At 37.9% G+C, this 27,387-nt stretch overlaps 1 protein-coding gene across 32 annotated transcripts in view; it reads right to left on the bottom strand.

Annotated features, from left to right (window-relative positions):
• The window catches only part of GPHN (gephyrin), a 285,375-nt gene that overhangs the window by 159,198 nt on the left and 98,790 nt on the right, over window positions 1–27,387 (bottom strand). For all 32 annotated transcript variants that reach the window (XR_013952182.1, XR_013952183.1, XM_080595302.1 and 29 more), the window contains exon 3: window positions 11,918–11,975. Coding sequence is in view for 30 of the 32 variants with exons in the window: in XM_080595302.1 (XP_080451428.1) it covers window positions 11,918–11,975 (58 nt within the window). In the remaining 2 variants the exon portion in view is untranslated. The remainder of the gene's footprint in view (window positions 1–11,917; window positions 11,976–27,387) is intronic.

The following is a 27,387-nucleotide window of genomic DNA, read 5'->3' as shown; positions in this document are numbered from 1 at the left end:
TTATCTCACCCAAAAAAAAAAAAAAAGAGAGAGAGAGAGAGAGAGAGAAGTGGGAAGCTCTTAGGAAAGCTTTTTTCTCCTGTGTGCTTATGTTATAGGAGCAGACTTTATTCTTTTCAGCCAATTAAGATATCTAATTGGGCTTCCTTCCTGTTCTGTATAGCATTTTTAAACATCAGAAAGGCCTCCTCCTGCAATTTTTTTCTGGATCCTTTCAACAACTTACTGGCAAGAGGATTTTCAGTAAGATAGATGCTAATGTGTTCAAGGAACACTTCTGTTTGTTGTTGTTGTTGTTGTTTTTTCTTTTTGCAATTCTATAAACACCTCAGATGAAATCTTGAATGCTGGATGACTTTGAGAAACTTATGACCACCATGGCAGTAAAATAACTTGACTTGAAACTGGACTTACGTAAAACTAAAGTGTGGGAGAATTCAAAATGCCTCTTAAGAATTCTATCATCTCTGGAGCAATTAGTACTGAGCAATCTAGAAGCCGGCTAAAAGGACTCATGGCCGGTTTCCATTACTAACTGTTGCGATGCTCCCTCAACCAGTAAAATCCTTTCAGTAGGTGAGATCAGTGGTCTCCAACGTGGGCTGCATGGGTATGCAAGACGAGCCACTGGGGTGCAGGAAGAAAATATGAGAACTTTAAAAGTATGTGTATATAATTTGTAAATAAATAAATGTACATATACTGAGGGTGCATGCTCACATATTTTTACAGATAGGGGTGCACAGTCAAAGAAATTTGGAGACCACTTGGTCTAGAATATCTTTTTTTTTTTTTTTGAGTCAGTTTACCAGCTTGGTACTGAGCTAAGTACTTCAGTACTGAGCTAAGTACTATGGTACTGAGCTCAGGAGGTAGTATTGCATGGGTAACGATGATACTGTATTATGAATCTCAAACTATTTGTAATCTTGATATATTGTGGTACAAAAATATATGTCTTGGAGGCTGAGGACATCTCTATCACAGCCTGCTAGTTCCAAACAGCAGTGTACTTTTGACTGTGCTTAACAGACTTTGATTCATATTGCAAAGCAGGCTTTAAATCCTGAACTGGAATGCTTCCAGATAAAACTTGTTTGGAAGATGGACTTCAGCAGCATATGTAGTCCACTCCAGCTGTTGCACAACGTTCACACAATCATACTAGAAGTAGTTTGAAATAAAACATACTGAAGAGCATCCAACAAGGATGTAAGATTCTGAGGACCAAACGTTTTACTGTACAGATGCATTTTTATCGTTTTGCAGGAAATGATAACATAGACATAGTCCAAAATAAATGTTCAGTTCTTGGTAGTAGGGATGAAATGACTAGGGCTAAGGAAAGCATTTTTAACTTTGTCTCCACAATTTTTGCTCTGATTTTGTTTAGCTGGAAGAAAACCAGTCAAGCCAACTTTCCACCTCTATCGTACTGTCAGAGACAAGATGGCCACTTATCTGGCATACTCAAAATATAGAATTCACTTAAAACTTTCAATTTTATATCTGTTCTTAAATATAGCTTCATCTGCATGAAATCTCATCTGGATACATCTTGTGCATCTGATAATAAAAGCATCTGAGCAAACAAAATGCCTCTAGCCACATGGCTCAACACATCTGTTTATTCTGTAGAGTCTATTCTATACCATTCCATCATGAAATTTCCAAGAAGGAAGTTTTTTATTAGTTTTCTGCTAAAAAATATCAAATTTTTCCTCCTCTGTTTTAGACAGTGGATTATACATATGATGGGGTAAATAATAACTAATAGGATTAGAGTACCAGAAAAAAAATTAATCACCAGAGAAGTTTAATTAGTTGTACTCGTGCATTCAAGTACTAAGCATCACCCTCTTAATACAGATTAGAAGCTTGCATATGACAGGGAGGCATGTGTCATCTTCCATGTCTTCCAACTTGTATTATTCTAATCAAGCCATTAAAACATAACAAAGCATCCACACAGAAAACATACTATGAAAGCAAAATAAACTATACTATTTTAGCAGAATTATCTGCACTCTACTAGCTATCTTTTTTTTTTTCCCCAGAAAAATGCAATCTACTGAACCAGTTTCTGAAAAAGAGATGACTTTTGTGTTATGATCAGATAAGGTTTCAACTTCAGCAGTTTTAAGTGAATACTTTCTATTAGTAGGAATTCCATTTTTTTTCCTTAAAATCAGTAAAATATCAACCAATAGAAGACATACAGTCAAGGCTTCAATGCCTGCTGTGTCAGTCTTCTGATTTGCATAAATTAAGCATGAGAGTTAATTTAAAATTTGCAGTAAAACTACGGAAGAGTGTTGTGGAAATGCAACCACATGTACTGTTTGTGAGCATTTGTGCTTCATTCTCTTCATCTGTTCCTCATATCCAAGTGGTTCTGCCGATTAGATCATTCTTATAACCTGACTCTAAATCTTTTTCAGCCGTACCATGTCATTGCTGTGACTGGGGGATCAGACCTTCACACACCCTTGTATGTGGTGGGACATCTGAGCCTCACGCATAACAGATACGGTTTTGTGTTCTGGTCTGTTCCTTTCCTAATAATTTCCTAATCATTCCTTTTTTTAATTTTATTTTTTTTTCTTTGCTTTGCTTTTCTGCAGTTGCTCCTGGACACTGAGCTAATAGTTACCACCTTAGCACCCCATTCTGGGATTGCAATAAACCAAAGTCCCCTGTTTTATATGCAAATGCAGGATTTTTTCACACCTCCCATACACAACATTTATCTCCACTGAATTGCATCAGACAGTTTGTCACCCAACCACTGAATATTTCAATGTCCTTATTCCTAGTTACACTCCATTTCTCTACATCTAATCACTTCCATAATTCACTAAGGCACTACCTGTAAATAGCTGTAGAACATGAAGTTTTTTTTATAAAATAACACCGCTATCCTCCTTTTTTCACATATATATAATATACAGACGTATACATACACACATATATATACACACACCCTACCAATACTCATCTTTTTTGACAACCTTAAAAGAAAGAACTTTGAGAAATCTATTTACTGCAATTCACTCAACCCCCTAGCCAGTTACGATATGAGCAGTTATGATAGGACAGCATTAAATTTCTTTGATAGATCTCAAAAAAGGAGTCAGCAGGATACATTCTTACAGGGCAAATATAACCAAACAAAACTTAATGTAACAGGTCACATGGAAAACGACTAGGGATTTTATATAAACTTGATTTACTTATCTACTTGCCAAAAGCAATCTGCTGCTTAATGAAGCTGAGCCATGTTTTCTCATCTCATCCAGGCTAAGTGAGATCCCACTTCAGAACTGGCTTTTCCAGTGAGAAGGAAGCCACAGAAAGCATTGCCCGCTATACTGGATCAGATGAAAAGAAGAAGTGTGCAGACAAAATAAGCAGGTACCCCAAGACCTAACCAGGTTTCAGGTGATAAATGGTAGAGATACGTACATAGCAAAAATTGAAAATGAAAGAAAGACAGGAAGAAGTCAAAGAAAATTGGTTACTATGGTCACGGAGAGAAGCTGAGATCTCTTTTTTAATACAAGCTTGCTGAAAAACAAGAAGAGATTTGTGAACAAGATTATTACCTCTTGTTTGTTTCTAATTTCTAATGTTCATTTCTAAGAAAGATTTAATAGGCAAAAAGGACTGCAGCAATGAAAAATCTAATGCACATTGATCTTCCCTCTTACGGGCAACAGCACAAAGAATGCTTAAATTCCAGCTAACCAAAGGCTTTGAAGATCAACAATATACTGGTTTGTCTCATAAATTAACTTTCTTTTTTTTACTTTTTTTTCTTCTTTTTTTCCTCCTAGAGATACTTCTCTCTTTGCAGGATATCTACAGAACTGTTTTGTTTTGGAAAATAAACAATAGTATTGCTAAAATAATTTTATGTCATTAGTGTAGCACTTCATGTCTAGAGCCATGCAGTCTCTGAAGCCACAGAGCCTATGAAACATAAGATGAAGACAGATGGAAAAATAAGAAGTGGTAATTCCTATTTTCATGCAGGCAGCTAGTGAGTATACTTTTTTGCCCAGACATTTGAAGTCATTTGAAGAATGTATTTGAAGTTCTTGCTGGAACAGAAGAGGGGTACTTGGTACACACTCTAGTCATAATAGTGATCAGAATTCAATCACTAAAGATATAAAGGGATTTGGGACACCCTCAGATATCTGCTAGCGTCTCTTCCAAATCAAAAATAGTGGATAAGCCTCTTCAACACTAGATGCCAAAAGGAATGGATGCTCAGCTTCCCCTGTGGTTGCTTGGTTTATATCATGTACCTTTCTCAAGGCAAAACTGAAGCAGAAAGGCAGAGAGGAAAAAAGGAATACGTCCATAATACCAGCAGTGGCAGCAACTGCATGTGCCTGTAAGAAATGCCATTAAATGCCAGGAACATCCACAAGTGGGAGGCTGAAACCCTTTGTCCTACAATCAGGGAACAGGAACACCAACACTTTGGCCATGGTTGCTTTTACACTCCCATTGTACAGGCGATTTCTTGGTTGAGAGTCTATGAAAGCCACGAATGCCTCTAAACAACAGAAGATGAAAGAAACAGACCAAAAAGCCCCTCCAGTGAGAGTGAGTACTTTCTAAGCACAATAGAAAAGGCATTCTTACGAAACATATTTTTCTGGAGTAAGGGTGTGTCTGGACACTGGTTCCAGTAGTGCAGCTAGGCTTGGCATTCAAAGTCTGGCTTCTAAGCCAGAATCCAGTGTAATACAGACCATGCCAAAATTAAAAAAAAAAAGGGGGAGGGAGGGGGAATCAATTTTAGAAGAAACAAAACTAACTTAAATCAATAAAGACCTAATGAGAAGAAAAACAGCCTACTAGAAGCAATAAAGTACGATGCAATGATACAATATAATTTAAATAACCAGCTGTTGACACGAACTAGAAGAATGGAGCATATAAATGCATGGTATGGGGGAGAACGAGCACACTATCAGTACTGCAAGGAGTACAAAATCTCCAGCCTGCATGACTCTCTATACATGTGCTTATAGTGTGAATGCATATACATGGACAAACAATTAAAGGAAAGCAATTTTTTTTGTTGTTTCGTAATAATGTTCTTGAAGATTTTGTCACATCATTTCACATGCAAACCTCTCATCTCATTCTCTCCATCATGGAAACAAAAAAGTCTGTAACATCTTTTAAGAATTCATACAGCAAGCAAAAACTCAAAGGTCTTTCTGTCATCTAAACAATGCAATTTACATTTTTTGTGAGTCACATGTAGCTTGGAAAAGAATCTTGATCAGTGATTGACTCTGCCAACACAGAGTTTAGAAATTAGCTTAGGAAAAAAAATCTGTGCACTTCAGGTGAACTTTAATTAGAGGGAAGCATGATGAGATATGTTGATCTAACGTAATACATCCCAGTTCTCAATTGTCCTTCCTAGCTGGATTTGTCTTATTTATGGAAATTCATAATTAAGAATTCATTCTAATTGATTAATTAATTCAGAATTAAGATCCAAACCTGGAAGCTTATCCAGGATTTTATACATTAAATTGAGATGTCAGAATAATGTCAGTTTTGTTACTGGTTGAGACACTTGCAAGTTCTTTTTGAAACTTTCTTTGTACTGGTTGCATTGACTTAAACTGTTGACTGGAGTGTCAGATTCTGAAGTGCACATTAAGGGAGTTAAAAGAGAAGCCCTCGCTTTGACCCAACACAGAGTCCAGCATGACTGGCAGTCCTAATCATGGAAGAACATGTGACCATCACACATTTTCTTCAAATCTTTTTCCACTTGTACTTGTAAGCTTTTGAGCATATGGTGATACCGCTTGTGAATACTCATTAGACATTCAACTGATAATGTCCGTTTACATTGTGCTATTCAGTAAGAACTCATGTGTCATGAGTTATTAATTATTATCGGAGAGGTAACAGAAGGAAAGGACTGGCAGTAAATTTGAGAACCAGAATTGTCCTTTCCACAGTGTAGATAGTAAAGCTTCTTAGTGCTTTATGTTTCTCAGTAATGGAATTGGTGGGAGTGCATACTTTCAACAGCTTGAACCTCTGAAAACGTACTTGTAAGGGCTACTGAAGGGAAAGTTGTTTTTTTTTTTTTCTTTTTTTTCTTCCACACTGGTGTTTGCCTGATGCTCACCAGTCCCTACGTATATGGAACTATTTGGCTTGGAAGACTTCTCCTCTAGGTACAACATACTACTACAGTGGACGAGCAAGGCTGAAATATGCCAATGCATTTTTGCAAGTCTGAAAAGCTCCTTGTTCACACGACAAATTACTTTGATATGAAGTCTAAAGAAAGCATAACTGTAGTTATACTTTCTCAGAAGTATGCTGTAATTCCTATGTTTTATGTCCTCATCAGTTCCTGCAGTATTTTAAAACCAGCAGGTACTGCAAATGAAGTCCCATTGCTTCATCTGGTGTAGAGAAATGACAGGAACGCATTAAATGAGAGGCAGTATATCCATGTAGGCATCCACTCTGGTCTTCCTTCTCTGACAGTTTCTCTGATTGAAGAGAAGATCCCGAAGATCCTGTGATGGAAGACATTTCTACCTTCTAGAAAGGTTTTGAGAAGGGGAACATATGATGATGTCTTTGTATGATTACCCCTTGAGTGCTCTCTTTCACTTTGGGAAACTAAGCACCTGTGACAAAAATCTAGGGAAGTAAAGTTGCAGCATGGAATGCAACAGCATTCCTGACTGATGCAGATGCTGAGAAATTGAGATACATACGATCGCTTCTGACATAAATACTCCTAATTCATATGCATATAAATATTCAAGTCACTACACAAGTTTGGTAATGGGGATGCACGCCTTTGATTATTCCCAACACTGACCAAACACTCTTACTGAAAAAGGCACACATATGCACAGGCAGTATTCTAGATATATAACCAATATATGATCTGACAGTACATATATACACCTGGTAGAATCGTTTATATACACTCACATACAATGATGAAAATATTCTGAACACTACAGAATGGAAATCTTGTAAACACATTAAAATTTACTGGGTATTGCAATATGGACAAGAAAATTCTTATATATATACATATACACAGACATACATACATTATACAGGTTATTTTTGAAAATACCAATACATTTAGAAACATGCATTTCTTTAATCTTCTAAGGATACTTTTCAACTGACAGGTATATTATGGCTTACAGAGTTTTTCCTTTTCCACAAACTCAGAGAGACAGTCTATCCTTACAATAGTGTTCTGCCTAAGATATAATTACATGCATTAACAAAATCAATGCATCTGCATTCTTGTTTTCCCCATAACCTATTTTGAGCTGTAAAAGAAGTTAATCTACCACCTTTTCAAGAATATATGGAAATGCTGTCAAAATGACTTCTTATTTATTTGTCATGGTAATTACTGCTCTCTGCCTAATAAAGTACCCCCCTTTGCCATTCAAGTAAGCAGTTTACTTTGCAAGGACTATCAGAAAACATGATTATTCAACTCCTAGAAATTAATTCAGCAACCTGTCAAGATAAATCATATAATAATAACGGAGCTATTCTTCTTGCATATTCTACCACATCAAAACCCTTAATATTTCATATTTAAAATAGGGGAGGGGTACTTTTGAAGCAAAATAACTCTCAACTATTGTGCATGGAAGAAGATTATGTCCTCTCCACATGTAACATTCCAATAATCTCACTTGCTTTCTCTTTTATTTCCTCCTCTCCTTTTTCAGAGAATCATAGAATATCCCGAGTTGGAAGGGACCGATAAGGATCATCACGTCCAACTCTTGGCACCGCACAGGTCTGCCCAAAAGTTCAGACCATGTGACTAAGTGCACAGTCCAATCTCTTCTTAAATTCAGACAGGCTTGGTGCAGTGGCTACTTCACTGGGGAGCCTGTTCCAGTGTGCAACCACCCTCTCGGTGAAGAACCTCTTCCTGATGTCCAGCCTAAACCTCCCCTGCCTCAGCTTGACACCGTTCCTGTGGGTCCTGTCACTGGTGTTTATGGAGAATAGGTCAGCACCTGCCTCCCCACTCCCTCTCACGAGGAAGTTGTAGACTGCGATGAGGTCCCCCCTCAGCCTCCTCTTCTCCAGGCTGAACAGGCCCAGTGCCCTCAGCCGTTCCTCATACATCTTCCCCTCCAGGCCCTTCACCATCTTCATCGCCCTCCTCTGGACACTCTCCAACAGCTTAGTGTCCTTTTTGTACTGTGGTGCCCAGAACTGCACACAGTGCTCGAGGTGAGGCTGCACCAGCTCAGAGTAGAGTGGGACAATCACTTCCCTGGACCGACTAGCAATGCCGTGCTTGATGCACCCCAGGATACGGTTGGCCCTCCTGGCTGCCAGGGCACACTGCTGGCTCATATTCAGCTTGCAGTCAACCACAACCCCCAGATCCCTCTCTGCGGGGCTGCTCTCCAGCGTCTCGTCACCCAGTCAGTATGTATAGCCAGGGTTGCCCCGTCCCAGGTGCAGGACCCAGCACTTGCTTTTGTTAAACTTCATGTGGTTGGTGATTGCCCAGCTCTCCAATCTGTCCAGATCTCCCTGCAAGGCCTTTCCACCCTCAGCCAAGTCCACAACTCCTCCAAGTTTGGTGTCATCAGCAAATTTCCTCAAAACACCTTCTAGTCCTACATCCAAATCATTTATAAAAACATTGAAGAGGACTGGCCCTAAAATGGAACCTTGAGGGACCCCACTAGCGACCATCCGCCAGCCTGATGTGGCCCCATTTACCACGACCCTTTGAGCCCTGCCCATCAGCCAATTGCTCACCCATTGCATGATGTTTTTGTTTAGCTGTATGCTGGACATTTTGTCCAGTACGATCCTATGGGAAACCGTGTCAAAAGCTTTGCCGAAGTCCAAAAAGATCACATCGGCTGGTTTCCCTTGATCGACTAGATGGGTGATCTTATCATAAAAGGAAATCAAATTTGTTAGGCAGGACCTACCCCTCGTGAACCCATGTTGGCTGGGAGTTTTTTTTAATTCCTTTTTTTTTTTTTTTCTAAATATCCCTCTATTAAGGGAATTCCAAGCACTTAAAATCTAGAAGGCTACAAAGTCCAAAGACTCTACATCCAGCAAAAGAGCAGAAAAAAGCTCCAGAAATATTAGAAACTGTCCCTAACCCTGAAAAAGATTACACCTTATGTGCCCACTTTTGCTGTTTTCCGATACTCACTGGCACAGGGAACTTGGATGATACATTTCCCCTAAACCCTGCTCCATCACTTTAACTCTCATTAAACTTCAAGTCTCACTTCCTCTTGGCCTTTTTGATTTTTAACCAGGTTGTTTTAACTTTCACTGTCTTACATAACACGTGAAACTGAGCACATGGTTGCTATTAAGGAGGTTAATATAGATCTAAAGATATATATCTGTGCCTTCTTTTTGATTATGTCAGAGTAAATTAATCAAAAAATGGGTTTACCCTTTTGAAACAGCACTTTGACACTTAGAGGTTCTATCATTTGTTGCTTATTTCAGAGATGAAAGCTACTTCAAATCATGTAATATTGATATCAAATACTGGATTATACAAGCTGTTCTCCAAGTCACACTAGACACCAAAAGGTTTGCCTGGAGAAAGTTTCTGAAGTTAAGACTCCCCCTATCTTTGCTGCAAGGTACTCAGTCTCCCTGTTTGGCAGCTAGTATTCAAATATACGTAAAAATATTTTTCCATATTTGATAATAGATTTGTCTATTATACTTGCTACTATTGCGTCACGGTATTTTCCATCAGTGCCTTATTTCCTATGAATAACATCTGCTGTATTACAGCTTGAGAAGTTCAATCAGATAAGGTGTGATAGGAGGTTGACTTCTGTCACAACTTAAAAAAACACATTATCTGAACAAAGCAAGACAGTTACCAGAAACAAGTAAAGCGGGTCATTTTTTCCAGTCATGTTAAATAGGCCTGACTTAGAACAAAACAATCCTCCCTTCACACTTACAAGCTGGCATAACAGAGATCAATGAGGAAGGTTCTTAACCCCTTTGATGCTCCCTAGGATCTCAGGCATTTAAACTGAACACCAGCTGAGTAAGAGAGAGCAGAAAAATCAGAACAGGCCTCCTTAGCAGGCGTGGGGAAAGGCACATTCCGGTGACTATTGCTCACACCTAACACAGTAGCTTCCTAAAAAAAAAAATTCTTTCTTATTTCCTAGCACTCCATTTTTCTTTGTTCACTGAATTCTGCTTGCACAATGAAGCCAGAAATATCAGCTTCATTTTCTCTGTCTTAAACATTAAGAAATCCAAACCCATTGACATTTTGCTATATTAAAGGAGGAAGTCTGTAGTTTTTGTGATTTTTGTTTTTATAGTTTTGGTGGTGCAGTTCTCAAAATGTCACGAAAATATTAATCAACTTCATTAAGTTTTGAAAACCTTTCTTTCTTTCTTTTTTTCTAATACCAAAGGCTAAATGTTGGATCTACCCTAATAAATCGCATTACTCTTAATAATTCCGAATAGAGGAGTCTGTGAATCTCAGAGGTGGGAAATAAATTCTGATTTTGATCATGATGGTGATGGCACTTGATTCTGATGCAGATACACTGTATTTACTTCCATTGTATTGTAATTTACTTGTATTTACTGTATTTACTTGTTTGGTGTTCTTTGAGGAGAAATAAGTCCTCACAACTTTATACACTGCAAAATCACGTCTAGATCAAATGATTATGCAACCACTTCCATTTACTAGATTTTACACTATTCTTGAATCTCTTTGCACAGCTGAAAACAAATATGTGAAACAGCACAACGGATTAGTTATCCTCATCAGCAAGTAATTGGTCAGAATAATTAAATGCTAATCCAAAGGATTGCTGATAAAGAACCAGTTACACAGACCATGTTACCAGATCAAGGCCAAATTCTCATACAACACCAATCTTTTACTCCACTCAAGAACAAAACTGACACAAATTGCTAAAGTACTTGGCATGAGTGGACTCAGCTAAAGTAAATTTTGTTAAAATGCATATTGCATTGGAGGTAAGCTTTAATATTTATTGTTGTCACCCCTCTAAATCAAAGACCTGTTGATGGTTTTGAGTATCAAAGATTTCATTCTATCCCCTTTTAAGACAGAGATAATAATGAAAGAACTGAACCTGCTTTTGATCTCAGAAGCAAAAGGACTCTAAATTTGTATGTATTTATTTTTATGTCAATGTTGACAAGAGTCCTGCATCTGTATTCAGGTATCTAAACATAGATGCACTGATTTACACAAGTTTTTGGCATCAACCCTACTGAAGTCCACTTAAGCTGAAGGTAAACGGGACTTCTAAAATTCTCTTTTAGATGCCTATAAATGGATCTAAGGATTTTACTATTGACACCACTTCTCTTTTTTTTTTCTATGACACTAGATTAGAATTGAGTAGACAATAAAATGTTCCAGCAGTGTAAATATAATAATCAATTAATAAACTGGAAGAAAACGATTATTAACAAAATTATTCATTAGTAAAAAAAACTAAGATTTAAATGGACAATTTTTAATGTTTTGGATGTATAAAAGATATCAGGATGAATACTTACAGAAAATATGTTTTATTGATTTAAAGAGGGACTTAAAACACCTGGAAAGGACAAATGTTCAATTTCATTTTTAATTTTTGAGATATTTTTTCAGATAGTAATCAGTTCAGATAATTAATATTTATAATTATTCTTGTTTCCTATCTTCATAATTTGTCAAACAGTATATTAAAGAAAGGTCATATACTCTTGGTGTGTCTTAAAGCAAGAAACAACATGGACTTTTTTTATGCAGCATTTCTGTAATTCTCCAAGCAAATAAATTCAATGTTGAAAGGTAGTAATACTGTACCTTGATTTCTTCTATTTCGTCTGGCACTATCTTGTATGCAGATATAGTCCCACCCAACCTGAAATTGGGAGAAGAAAATATTCTCAAAACCAGTAACACAAAGCACAGCATGCTAATGGTGCCATGAGTCATTCCAAAACACGGAAATCCCTCCTACCAACTAGGAGGTAAACCCCACCAAGCCCCAAAGCAACAGCAAAAAAACAAAACAAAACACCTTTCCTTTCTTCTTCACGTGATTAAAATAAGCATTAGAAACAAGGTGCCTTCAGTAGAGTGAAAGGGAAGAATTAGATTAACCAAGCAGAACTACCATCACCAGAATGTTATTCTGTACATTAACTGCCATCAGCCACCATATTCTACTATTTCATTTGTTTTCTAAGTTGTACAGATGAGTTTAAATATTTAAAGCCTGAGAAATTTTGTGCCCAGTGTTTCACTGAACTGCTATAGTGACTTAAATGTATCCAAAACCAATTCTAGATATTGACATTTTTTTAATTGTACAGACATCACAAACCACATAGACTCCATGGCTTCCATGTTTGAAGTCTCTGGAGATCATGATTAGTAATAAAAAGTGCAATGGTAGGCACTGATCTAGAAAAACAGTTTTTTCATTCCACATTGAACTTGCTGAATAGCTACAACAAAAGGCAGTTTTTTGCCTGCGTCCTGCAAAAGGTTGTAGTTAAAAATCATTCATACACTGAGGATGCATAAATAGCATCTACTATATACATAGTGGTAAATCCTTGATGGCTAATATTATATTTTCCCCAGAGACATGCAAACATGGCTTATTTTATTTTATGAAGCAGCATCACTGATAGTGACAATTCAGATCTAAAAATATAATGGCATTAATGACCTCCCTGCTGGCTCTGTACAGCAACACTAGTGCTTTTCTGGGTCCTACAGAAACAGAAATCACATACGAAACTATTTATTGTAAAGCCATGGACAGCTATCAAATGTGTATCTGTATTATCCCCGTTATGAGATGTTTCCTTACAACTGTCAGCATTTCTACATCGATATATTTCCTTATATTTTATCTTGAAATTATTACACATATTGCTTACTCAACCTAAAAGGGGAAGAAAAGACTAACAGAGAAAGTACATTTCGAATTTCCCCTAAGTCCTGCCTACCAAATTTCTACAGTCAAGTCACTCTCAAAATTGAACAGTTTGAAGGCTTTAGACAGAAGATAGTCTGCTTAGGAAAAGTCACTTCTAAAGCTCACCACTGTTCCAAGTAATACCAGCTGTGATTACCAAGGTAGAGACAGGATCCAAACACTGCAACGTTCAAACTGATCATGAATCGGACAAAGCACAGTGATGGTTCTCCCCATGTCCCCTGCAACTTCCACAGCTGCTCATCATCAATGCAGTGGAACATGGGAGAAAACAGAGGCTTTTTTTTCACCACAGCAAGTACAAATGTGAGCTTTTACTCTTCACTGCATCCTTCTTTGTTCAAATGGCACTGCCAGGGATAACTGCAAGAAATTGGTTGTAACATCATGACAAAGGCTTCCCTCATCACACCATGACAAGGAATGGCTCCAATGTGGTGCACGTTAGAATTGCACATGAGCAGTCCTATTGCATGAAGTCCATAGGAAAATGTTTTTTCAGTTGTTTCTGATCCATTCCTGCCTGCATGCTGAAGTACCCACAAAGTAACTTCTTTGACTTTGCATCCTCTAGCAGAAGGGAAGGACAGAGCCTCTGCTGCCAGAACTCCACCAGAGGGAATTCTTTATTGGCCACCCCTGGCACAAGCACTTCCTTGGAATAAGTCAGGATTTTATTTTTTTTTTAAATGAAAATAATAATTGACGCAGTAAACTCGTCTGGCTTGCTTAAGCCATTAATTAGCATCATTTTCTGCAAATACTTCTGCAAAATTTTGTGTCAAGAGTTTACGATACTCTAAAACTGCCAAGCTGCAATCCAAATTCTGGCACATTTTAAAGTAGTTGTGTATTCCTGAATTGGACATTTTTCTTGATGAAACAGCTAAATGCAATATCATTGAAAATGGCAGTTATCACACTTTCATGCTTCTGAAAGTGAAAGATAAATGAAAAGTTATGCTACTGTTAAATAAAGTCTCTCACCTATAGCTTCAGATCTCCACATCTATCTTAATACATTTCCAATCCTATAATGACAGCTTTAACTTGGAAATCCAGACTACACAAATAAATAATAGCAAACTTGAAATTGTAAAAGAATAATAGGCACATAAATATTCAATTCTATGTATGCTTCAGAGCCAAAGCAAAGCTCTTAAATAAGTCTATCCTTTCTTCATTTCAGAACATTAAATTTCCCTTCATTTATAACTACTGGAAGGGAGATCCACTACAGCAGATTGCACGTTAAATATGGTACTATAGCGGACATAATAAGGGTATTTGACTTTGCCTACAAAGTTTGGCTGTGAGTTTCACACAACTTTCAAGGCAGCACACGCAGTAGGAGGATCCAGTTAACACAGCCTTAACAGCTGAATGAGAAAAAATGATTTAAGCTGCCTATTTAGCAGCCTATGAGTACTGTAACAATAACAGACAGATAAAATTTAGAACTCTGTTTTTTTTTTTTGTGGTGTTTCTGCAAAATGTCTTGATAAATTTCACTTTCATGCACAAAATATTATACCGTATAATTCACTTGTTAAAGGCAGAAGCGGTTGTGAAATATGCTGCATACTATTCACTCAAAAGTCATAAATCACGGTTTATTCCAACCTCGTGGTAAATACTCTGAAAAGAGATTTGAAAGTGCTTAGTTTTGTGTTACCGTATCGTTACTACAAATCTCCCACAATCAGATAAGCCCATAATGTAAGGGACTACACAATGTCAGACTCATACATAAAAAAGTTACTGAGAAAAAAAAACGTTGTGATGAATGTTAAGAAAGAACAGTAAACTCAAGGCAGAAAATGAAATTATTGAAAATCAATCAGCATACCTGACGTAAGGAAAACATTAGATTTCAAAGATTTCTCTGAATTACACTTAGGCATCACTATCGACTGCAACCTGTCTGGAATTTTGCTTGTTATTCTGCGAATCCTCAATTTGAACACTGACACTCGAAAGAACAGAGGCTCAACAGGAGGTTCCAGCTATACAATGTACCTACAGAATGAATGATACACAGCGGTGTGAGGCAGAGTACCTGCCCTTGAAATTCATTTTGTCATTTTCTTGAGAGCAATCTCTCTTTGCAGATTGGTTTTGTTCACAGGCTACCAGAACATTTTACATTAACTTTTTTTTGATCACAGTATTTCAAGAAGCAATTACACTGCAATCAGAGAAGCAAAGGATAAGCTAGCATGAGTACACATTAACTACTGCAGGTTTTGTACACCAGAATATAATGCAGCAAAAAACATCTTAGAAGGGCCAGAACTCAGTTCAACAGGGACTCGTTTTTTGTACAGATTCACTCTTCACCTTTCACACAGTCTGATTTTATTATTACATTTTTCTCCAGTTGAACAACATAACTTCCAGCATCCTGGGACACAAATGGCATTTTCTCCCAGAACAAGTACATAACCAACCAAAAGCAAAGCTAAATATACTGCCAGTTACTTCCATTAAGCTGAAAAAGTAGTCCCAAACTTCATCCGCAGAGACTTAATGCTCTAAGTCATTCTCTTCCAAACTGTAATATTCTCTCACTATAGCAAGCCACATGATTTAACAGTGAAATTATTTGAAATACTAGTTAGCTCTAGTTTTTTATGTGTATATACATCAGATAATTTCTGAAAGGTGCCACAATTTATATTCACATTTCTATGGACATCCATCTCATCAGGTCTGTATATACATAACACAGACACTCCAATTCTCTAATTCCTTTGAAGAAGAAGTGAAATTATTCCTAGATGTAGAAATTAGAACTGACACACTAAAAGCAAAAGAACCACAGCTTACATTGGGTTAAACCGGTTAAGGTCTTTGAGAAGAGAATAAAAAGAGATAGGACATAAATTCCATAAAAATCATTATGAAATAAGAAATCTCATATAAATGCTTGCACAACAATTTGTGAAAGAATACAAACTTTTTGTCTTTTTTAAGGAAACTATTTTAGAAAAAAAGGGCATCTCAGGATGACATGTAATGCACAGACTGGGTTCAAAGGAAGTTCACAAAAAGGATTTAAAAGAATGTTGAAAGAAGAGTTTCTATAGCAACCTAAGAAATTAGCAAAATACAGGAGAAATACAGAAGTGAGGTCAATACAGTAGTATTGTAACAGATGGAAGCTTTATTATTTCACAAACTAAATCACAATATCACTGAACAGGGAAAACATGAATTTCATCCAAGTTACGGAAAGTTAAAACCAGGAGGAACTGTGCTCAAATGGAGGCAAGAAACAAAGAACCACAGCCCAAACACACTGTTAATAAATTGAAAGAGAACTCAAAATAACAGTTTAGTAAAAAATAAAACACAACTGTTAGTAAGGATAAACTATCTGTTCTTTTAATACAAAAACCTTCGGTGACCTGTTTGCTGTATATTTCAATGTGCTAACTAAAACAGAAACTGAGTTTCTCGTTGTTTTAAAATATTTATTCTGGATATAAGGTTACAATTGTCACCACGTTATCTTCCATATAATTACAAGTTGGACTTTGGACTGGTTTGCCCTTGTGCCCCTTTGTGTATGTATGTTGCACTACATTATCAGTGCATAATTACTACATGTGCTTCTGCAAGACACCTGTGAACCCGGACTGAACCAATATCGTTCATCATTCAGCTTTTATAATATGAATTCTGACCAAAGAGACGAACATGATCTTAATACACAGTTCCACATTCAGTGACTGCCATAAGAAGCTGAGCCATTGACTCATATGCTAACTTAATAACTGAGTCATACTGAATGCAATAAAGTCAAATTTCTAAAAATATCAGTGCAGCCAGCTTGGCTGCTGTCATTTGCTGAAGTTCTCCAATGCCACTTTAATTACCATTAATCTTTCTTCAGATACATCACTCTGTCTAAATGATAGCAAGTTGTCACTAAACCTCCCAGTAAAACTCTGCTTCCTCTTAAAAGGAAAGCAAAACACAGAACTCCTCTCTTTTTTATTTATTTATTTTTATTATTATTATTTTTTTATTACCTACCATCAGTTATGTTTTGACTGATTTATAAACCAAGCAGAACATTTAAGGGAGAAGGTCCTTGTGAGCAGACCAAGTGACTGGGAGCCAGGCTGTCCATTGCTACTTCTAAGGGCATGGCCATTTTATCACAGGCTGCTGAATGAACACACATTTATACGTAATGCTACTCCTACCAGAGCAAACTGACCAGGACAGCACTTGAAGCCTACCCAGCTGGGCTAGTTTAACAGTGACCCATGAGACATCAGCAAAGCACCGTGTCCTGGATCGCACGTACAGCTACACGTCCACGGCGTATCCCAGGGAAAGAGGGAGCAGAATGTAACGTCAGAGGAACTGTGCCTTCCGCTACCTGCAACAGCACACAGTAGCGCACACACAAAGCTACTTTCATTGATACTAGTTTCTACTGACCTTTCAGAAATTGTTAAAACGCACTGAGAGGAGGTAGTAAGAAGGCATACATACTATTTTGGGCTCCCCTCCTACACAAGAGAACATTGGCAGCTAGAGAAAGTATGGCGAGAGCTCACATCCCTGGCTGCATGCCACTGATGAATTCTGCAAAGCAGCCTGTAAAGTGCTTCGGGAAGACAGCTGTGCTTACCTGAAGGTGTGTGTGGGGAATTACATGATGAAGATTCACTACATGTATTCTTTTTTAAAAATGAATCCAATAAATAGATCCTTGCAAATCTTTTTTTTTTCCTTTTCTGTTTCTTTTTCTGTTTCTTTCTCTGTTTCCTTTTCTTCTTCCCCCCCCCCCCCCCCCCCAGTTTTTAGGCTAACTTCAGGACACAGAACTCAAAAACTTCACAGAAATAACACAATTGCAGACATGCTCTCTGTCAGTTCATATCTCTCAAGAACAACTGGTTTTTTACCTCAGTGCACAGGCTACACCTATACATGACAGTTTTGGGCACTACTGTTGCCAGCCAAAAGACAGATCTATAGACTGTTCCCCTTCAGCATGCTTATAAGATTACTGACTGCCTAACAAAGAAATGTGAAGGCCAATTAAGGGGAACAGGGAAAGCAACATCCCAAGAAACTTAGGCTTGCAGGCACCAGCCTCCCCCCAAAAAATCAAGTGGATGAAGAGGATGGATGCACCGCCCCTTCAGTGGCACCATACTATTTTATTTTTTTTTTACTCTCAGGATGAAGGGAGATACTGGGGAAAGGTAGAAGAAATGTCTGAAGCCATGTCTGAAAATGTCCATTCTATAATAAAACTGTGTGCAATTGATCTTTAAAATGTGTATCTCCTCTGAGGAAAGATCGCTATTTCATGCTTTCAAATAGCGTAGTCCCACCAGATTACAGTGTGAGACAGGCTCTGCATCTGGAAGGGGCTGAGAAAGAGCACAGGATAATTCTGCACTCTGAATTTTCATTATAGGTACAAAATTTTGTTTCCAAGTAAATCTGACTTTTAAAGTCTTCCCAAATGCCAGCACAATCTGAAAACGGCCTTTTCACGTAGCCCAACAGCAAAAAGCCCACTTCTGTGCTGGATGCATGTGTGTTTATAGCACAGAGGAACGACTGTACTATGCTCCAGCTGATTGGTAATCTAACTATGGAAATCGTACATTAAATCAAACAGACAGAAATGTCAGCTAGATTTAAGTAAAAACGTGTTCAGTGACTTTGAAAGTTCCCACCGGGGCATCAGATGCTTGACCAGCCAGCTCATTAAACAACATGAGCAAGATCTGAAATTTCCAGAGAGAAAAATATGCAGAAACGGACAAAAATCATTACCACAGAAACTGTCACATTCTCACCACTTAGACAAAGGAATATATATTTCATACTTATCTGGGATTTAGTTGGTAGACTGAGGACTTTGAAAGCACTGTATGAAGTATTTATAGTAAGGGCCTAGACAATAATAAAGTTTGATCTTACTTTGTCCTGTAGGAAACAGTAGGGTAAGGCAAAGCATGTATTTGCATTTTTTTCTAGCAAGTACATACCTAGGAGAGACACACAGCATTTGCATACAGATTGCTAGCAATCGCCTGTCACAAAATCCTCATGGACCTCAACTGAAAGCAAATTTTTTGGGTGCCTGAAAGTGACCCTTCTGCCTCTCATGGAAGACACTGCAAATTAAGGGATATAGGCAATTTGATAAGGAAATGAAAGATTCCACTAGCAAATTATCATAACAGCTTGCAGAAACTCATGCAGAAGGATAAAGCTATTTTTGCTGACGCTCCTATCACTTCAGCTGAGCTCTATTTGCTTCTATCCAAATGTAAAAGAGAGAGCATCTGAATCCGATGGGAAGAACGAACAGATTCCTCCTAGGAGGAGGAGTTGATCCACAACTAGTAGAAATAGTAAAGCTTGCTTTCTTATAAACTAGCAATGAGCACCTCCCCACAGACTTTCAGTATCCATTAAAAAAATGGATTTTGAAAATACGGCCCTCTTCACCTAACAAAATCTTCACTTACCAAAATACCTTCTTTTTTTTTTTTACCACGCATATACACTTCTCACACCCCACTACAATACCATCATTTTCTTCCCACTAACTTCTGTGTTTATTTTCCCTTCCATTTCCTAGACAGTCGAGGTAAAAAACTACATAGCACTAAGTCTGTGTGCATGCTTATGCCAAAGCTAATAAATATTAAATGTTTGTTCTAAAATAAGATGAAGTTTGGATAAGATATGTAAAAACAGAAGACGGAATAGTGGAAATGCACGGACCCCTGATGTTGGAGAATAAGCTGGAATGAATTGCAAATGATAGGTTGACAGGAGCAATCACAGTCCATTCTACGATCAGGCAGGAAAGCATCCACAAAATCTCTTCATTCAAAAAAATACCAATAATGACTAAACACAAGAACAGGACGACCCAAACTCAGGAAGAAAAACACCTGGATATGAATATGTGGAAATGGTTTGATCATTCTGGATTCTAGATCATTTTGGTCTTTCACAATTAAGTAAATCACAGAGCATATGGAAGACTGTCATAAATTTTAAATATGTATTTTTTAAATCCTACAATTTTGAAATTACATGAATGATAGTGTCAGAAGTGTCATGAAAGAATGTCAGAGATGAGCGGCATTTGTAAGTGAACAGGGCTAATTACAGGGTCAGTGACTTGTGTAAAATCAAATAGCGAAGGCCCAGAAAAAAAAAGAAAAAAAAAAGAAAAAAAAGAAAAAAAAGAAAAGCCCCACCACTTCCAAGTGCTTTTTCTTTTTTGCATTCTGGATTCTAACCAATTCATTGGAAACGAATGTTCATATGTTCATTCTCCTTTCCTACAACATCTGTGTCTAAAAACAGTACAAACTGCAAGCCTCTGAAACTCCGGGATGCAGAGATACAAAACACTGTTGTTATTCTTGAAGGACAAAATAATTCTTCACAGTATTTCACCCTCCCAAAGCTCTAATGTCTCATTTCTCTCCAACACATTCCAGAAGATATAAAGCACAAATATAATCCAGTATATGATTAAAGGCAGTTTTGTTGTCTGAATTTCTCTAGACAGTTAAATTCAGAGGCAGAATTTGCTGTTTTTTTCTTTCCTTTTTTTTTTTTCTAAACACATTATATATATTATATATTCTCACATTTATATGGCCATGTGCAGCCTAAATGGGAGAACTAATCTGTGTTTAAATCACTGACATGACCCAACAGATTTGTAATGTATGCTATGGGTTGGGGAATGTGAAAGGAAAAAAACAATTGTTCAGCCAGAGAATGGAGTCATACTATCAGAACAACTCGATCCCTCCTTCCTCATACCTAGGGGGAACCTTCTCTAGACAAATAGCATTATTGCCAATACTGAAAGTGACATTTTATTCCATGTCTAACACAGTTTTCGCCATTCCAGGTAACTTGCAGTTATCTTTGAAGTCAATATCTGTTCTGTACAGCTGCTTGTAAAATACTTCTGTAAGTTTCAAACTGAAGTTTTTGAAAAATATTTGTTTTTTTTTTTTTTTGTATATTATTAACTACAAAGGTTTTCAGTGCTCTTATTTTTGTTTTCTGTAGTTATCATTCCCTTATTTCTTTGTATCTAATCACTTAACTGGCAATAAAATGTTTTGAGATGAATTTAAAACTACTGATGTATTGTCTCTGCTATTCATGTCACAACTCATTAAAAAATGGCTCTTTCAATATTCAGACACGTGGTAGGAAGGGGACATGTGGACCTTTTAGAGGTCTTTCGTTAAGTGTGGATTTATGCATTTTCTTTCATTCAGGTACTAAAAGTAAAAGTATTTCTAAACAGCTTGCACAAATATAATCCATTTGTGAAAAGTAATTGTTTACTTGCAGCTGTAAGTCACCCTGTAAGGCATTATCAGCTACATTCTCCTGCCATCTATTTTGCGTGATGTTCTCTTAAAAGTAAAAATTAAAGCTAGATACAGTGATCCCCTCTGTCTCCATTTTGCCAAAGGCCATTTCTTCTTTATTACTGTTCCACTACAAGTAAGATATTTAGAAAGAAGGGTAATCCACCTCACAGTGACTGAAGTGTTTTTTGTTTGTTTGTTTGTTTTTTAAGATATGACTGTAGGAGGTTACTGAGCACATTATACACCATCACATTTCTTCGGATGACAGTGACCGTAACGTCCCCCATAACCTCAACATGTCTCTAGATCAAATATCTTGATATAGATGAAGAGGAGTGAAAACAAACATGGCATTTATATATCTGTAAAATAAGTAATTTTCTTCAAGTGTAGTCATCTATATTCCATGACAGCAAGTCATGGTCAACTTGCGAAAAGATAGCAGAAGTGACAGAAGGGTATCTCTTCCAAAGCAGAAGTGTAGTCTGGAAGTCTCCGTCACATAACAGGGTCTTCACAAACAACAACTCCACACAGGTTTTCAAAAATTTTTAAAAAGAACAGAGACCTCCCAACTTCCAGCATGCTCATATTGGTGTCGTCTTCCAACTAACAATCAATTTCATACATCTCTAGAGTAGTCTTGAAAGAAACTCATCCTGCAGTCCTACTGGCAAATACCACAGATAGCTTATACGTATTTCTACGCATCTGAAATATCACGTTAACTGGTATTGTAGACTCACATCAGAAAACATTAAGCAACGTAGATTTTGCTTCCACTGTAGAGCTAGAACAACCATAAGACTATAATACCTGTCTATCAGTCGCCAATGACTAACACCACCAACACTAACACAGCCAATACTTAGCACGGCACTTGCAGAGCCACAATGCACAAGGGAATTCAAAGATGGTTAGGACAACTCTACCTGTAAAAAGGTACTAACAGCAGCAGAGCATATGCATGCCCCTCACAGACCTAAAAAATATATGAATATCCTAAAAAATACATGAATTTGTATACAGAGATACCCGGGCTTTATGACTAGAATCCATTCAGATCACTGTAAGAAATTAATTTTCTTCCTACATCCAAGTTTTTTCCAAGGTATTTCCAATCTACAGAAACTCTCAGATGAAATTTTCATTCATCAAATGTGTTTGCAAAGAAAAGACATGAAGGAAACATCAATGTGATTACAGGTCAGATGACTTCTCATAATTAATTGTTTACACAAAGTTGATAGTTTAGATATTTAAAGATTATTATGCATCAAAAAACAACAAAATCAAATATATTAATATAAAATTTATTATTAAGCTATAATTTATAATTATACTTTATTTGCATATGAACAGTTTTAATTAATGTATAAATTCTTTTTAATATGTATTCTTTCATGCTTATAGTTTATTTAAGTGGAGTAGTAATTAAGTTCTAAAACACATACAAAAAAATAATAATAATTGCTGGAACAGCCAATACAACTAAAAGCAAAATTTTGGTTCTACTGAAAGAAATGAAGAAAATTCCCATCTGACTTCTAAGAAAATAAACAAACACAACTTATGTCAAATTCAACTTACAACCTATCAGTAACTTAAAGCTCCTGCAGATTTTAGTTAACTCCATACACTTCACACGTATCTATTGCTTCATTTGTGACCTAAACAATATTAATTCTTCCTTGAAACAATATAAGTGAGAAGAAATAAATCATCAAGAAAAAAAAGTATGTGACAATGTTCTTTGCACAGAACGGTTTAAAGATATCAGGACCCATAAATCTAGCAATACTTTATACTTGGTTGCAGACTTATCTTTAATTATGGCCATTTTTAGATACATCTGAAAAAAAAAGAAAGTGCTTTTCTTACATGTAATTTATGTATTTAAAGAAAAAGTGAGAATATTGCACATATTTTTAAATTCAAAGTAGCCCTTAAAGCCTTCAGAATGAGTCTGAAAATACGTGGTCCTCAAAAAACTCAACAAGATTACCAGTGCAAATTTTCTTACTGTTGTGCTATTACTATAGTTTGTATCTGTTTAAGGTATACTAGGTTGTTGTCTGCATGAAGCTTACAGTTTTTTGGTTTTTTTTCCCCAGAGGAAAAAGCAAAACAAACCAGGACAAAATTATTTCACTTGAAGCCAGAACACGTGTCATTAGAACGTAACACTGGTTTAGAGGTTTCTGTTTAGCTTCAAGTTCTGAAGAAACAGTACTGTTTTAACTTAAAAAATAATTCTGAACTATGAAAAATAGTTATGAACACATGGCCATGCTCTCCTCTGATTCATAAGCATGACTCTGACACCTGCAATCAATGCCCAGTTTTAAATCACGGAGTAAATCAGGCTGGAAGGGACTCTTGAGATCGCATAGCCCATTCCTTTGCTCAAAGCAGCTCCAGTGAGGTCAAGCTACTCAGGGACTTGCCCATTCCTGTCTTGAACATCAAGGATAGAGATTTGACAACCTCTCTGTGTTTAGTTTAAAAGTTTAAAATATCCAAAATTCCTTGTATTTAGTCAGTCCTGGACCTACTAGCTACACTCTCACTAACACATCCAGGATGCTGGTGGCCGCCTTACTGCTATGTATAACACCACCGACTCACGTTCAGATTGTCCACTAGGACTCCCAGCTCCTTTTCTGTAGAGCTGCTTCCTGGCTGGGTATCCTGTACTCTATTTTTGCATAGAGTTATTCAGTCCCAGACACAAGACTCTGCATTTGCTTCTGTTGATCTTCATGAGGTTGCTGTCAGCCCATTTCTCCATCCTGCCCAGGTCACTCTGAATAGTAGCCTTGCTCTCCAACATGGTGACCACTCCACCAACTGGGTGTCTTACAAAGCTGGTGAGAGTGCTATCTGTTCCATCATCCAGGTCACTAAGGAATATATTAAAAGTATTGATGCCAGGACTGCCCCCTGAGAGATGCCACTAATTACTGACTGCCAGCAGGACTTTGCACAACCGATCATAGCAAGAAGCCTGGCAGCCCACTGGGTTTTGTAATCCCCTTATCCTTCTCAGCAAACCTAGGAGGAACCTAGGTCCATAAACACACTTCAAACTGATTAATTTCAAGTTCTTTACCATTTTTTTCCTGCCATGATGTCCATTGAAAACATCTGTCAATAATTAAGCTTTCGGCAAACCAAGAACATTGTTTACTACGCTAACATTATTCTACTTCTGTTTTCTTGGGATCTCCTGCTTGCTTAGTCTACCTCTGTTTTCTTTTGTCTGACATTGTAAATTTTTGGTTTCAGCACTGTTCCTGTGCTCTGTAATTACACAGAGCCTATTACAGCCACATTCTAATTTACAATTAGGGCACTGAGGTACTGTAACAATAAAAATCATATGAAGTAATAGTATCTATGACTCAGTATCTGAGACTCCTGGATGGTAACTGGAACAAAAGCAAAATGTAGCAAGTGGCCATGAAAATGAATTTATTAAAGAAGTATATTATCCTTTTGAACCTCAACTTTCAGGATGGGCTTTTAGGATGGATTGCCAAAGAATACTGATCATTTAGAAGGATAAATGATAACAAATGTTAGGCAAATTTATTACAAGAATACCTATATTTTCTTATTCCTTGTATGTATTTCTTATTAATTATATTTCATATAAACATAGGAAGTACACAGACCACAACACTGAAAGTGACGAGACTGAGATTACGTGTATTAAAGGAACAACAGAACACTCACTCTGTCAGGGCTCCAAAGGGAACAGCATATATTCAGGATAGAAAATGGAATATTCACTGCATAGCCTCCTGACTGAAGCAAGATCTTTTATTGATCCTGTACTCCATATAACCCTTTTTAGGAAACTAAAATATTCTTAAAAGATTCTACTGTAAATAAATCATAAGAGAGGACAGAAATACATCACAAGAGAGGACAGAAATAAAAGGTCAGGAGAATGTCAAGTCTTACACAGGAAATTTTAAAAAGCAGAACAATGATTCCAATAGCATATGAGAAATGTGTCAAAATAAATTTAAGTATAATAGATTTATTTTTATTTTACATAACAATAAGACAACACTTCATGTATCAAGAGAAACAAGATGAAAAAAAGATCAATTTATTTTCTTTAATCAGAAAACAAAGTCAGAAATCACACTGACAAGGCCACTGCAACACTGAAAGGATTCCTCTATCCTTACTCTAATACTATTATTGTGTTTTTTTTTCTTAATAACAGTAAGATTTCAGAGAAAATTTAAACCTTGATATATATATAAAATGACATCATCACTACAAATCTGAAAAAAAATGATGGTTCTGAGGCACAGATAGTGAATGACGAGAGAATTACTAGGGAGTCACAGCAGGAGGGATATAAATAAAGAGGGATGCAGAAGAAAACAAAATAATACGGAAGTCTGGGAGAAAAAATGAGTATTCTGGAAAAAAGGATTTCCAAAACAAGAAGTTGAAACAGTGGATTGGTTTACATGGCAAGGTTGTAGTAGTGGGGGGGTGTGCAGGGTGGCTTCTGCAAGCAGAGCCCAGCAGCTGCCCCATGCCAGATCAGAGCCAGCTCCAGCTGCTCCAAAAGGGACCTGCTGCTGGCCAGAGCCAAGCCAGGCGTGGGAGTGATGCTGGTTGGGCCTCTGGGACAGCAGATTTAAGAAAGGGAAAAAACTGCTGTAAACTGCAGCTGGAGGAGTAAGAAAATCTGAGGAACAGCCCTGCAGCCCCCAAGGTGAGTGCAGCAGGAGGGCAGGAGGTGCTCCAGGCAGGCAGCAGCAGTTCCCCTGCGGCCTGTGGAGAGGCCCCTGGTGGAGCAGGCTGTCCCCCTGCAGCCCATGGGTCCCACACGGAGCAGATCTCCACGCTGCAGCCCGTGGAGGAGCCCCCGGTGGAGCAGGTGGATGTGGCCTGGAGGAGGCTGCGGCCCATGGAGAGCCCCCGCAGGAGCAGGCCCCGGGCCGGAGCTGCAGCCCGTGGAGAGGAGCCCACGCAGGAGCAGGGGTCTGGGGGGAGCTGCCGCCCGTGGGGGACCCGAGCTGGAGCAGTTTGCTCCTGGGGGATGGAGCCCATGGTACGGAGCCGTGTGGGAGCAGTTCTTGAAGAGCTGCTGCCTGCGGGCAGCCCCCGCAGGCTCAGTTCGGGAAGGACGGCATCCCGTGGGAGGGACCCCACGTGGAGCAGGGGCAGGAGTGACCGTGAAGAAGCGGCGGAGACGAAGCGATAGGGACTGACCGAAGCCCCCATTGCCTGTTCTCCTGTGCTGCTTGGGGAGAGGAGGTAGAAGAGGGTGGGAGCAGAGGTGTTTTTAGTTTGCTTTTAGTTCTCACTGCTCTGGTCTGTTAGTAATACGCAGTAAATTACATTAATCTTCCTACGCTGAGTCCGTTTTGCCTGTGATGGCAATTGGTGAGTGACCTTCCTGTCCTTATCTCAACCCTTGAACCTCTTCCATCGTATTTTCTCCCTCTGTCTTTGAAGAGAGGTAGTGAGAGAGCGGCTGTGGTGGAGTTCAGCTGCCCATCAGGGTGAAACCACCCCAGACAGAGAAGACATTGTAATGGCAGGGAGCACAAGCTAAAGGACCTGAGTGATGACCAGAAGGAAGAAAACTACAGGGAGAAAAAGAATACAATCCTGTTGGCTGCAGCATTCCCTGGAGAATAAGAAATCTGGTTCCAGCTCACAGTAGAGTTTTTGAATTTCAGGTAATAAGGATATATATATACATATATATATAGATATATGCTTTCATTGTATATGTTTCTGGTTGAAGATTGCTTTTATTTTGGATTTGTATTTGTGATCGAAGGGCTTTCAGGTATATAGGTACCATCAATCCAAGAAATGAAAGAATAAGGCTGATCCTCAGAAGAAGGCTCAATATATACCCACCAAATCAAACAAAACTA

The sequence above is a fragment of the Anser brachyrhynchus genome (assembly GCF_964034855.1).
Source record: "Anser brachyrhynchus genome assembly, chromosome: 5".
Lineage (NCBI taxonomy): Eukaryota > Metazoa > Chordata > Aves > Anseriformes > Anatidae > Anser > Anser brachyrhynchus.
The sequence above is the reverse complement of the archived record's forward strand: the minus strand, read 5'-3'. Positions and strand labels throughout refer to the sequence as shown.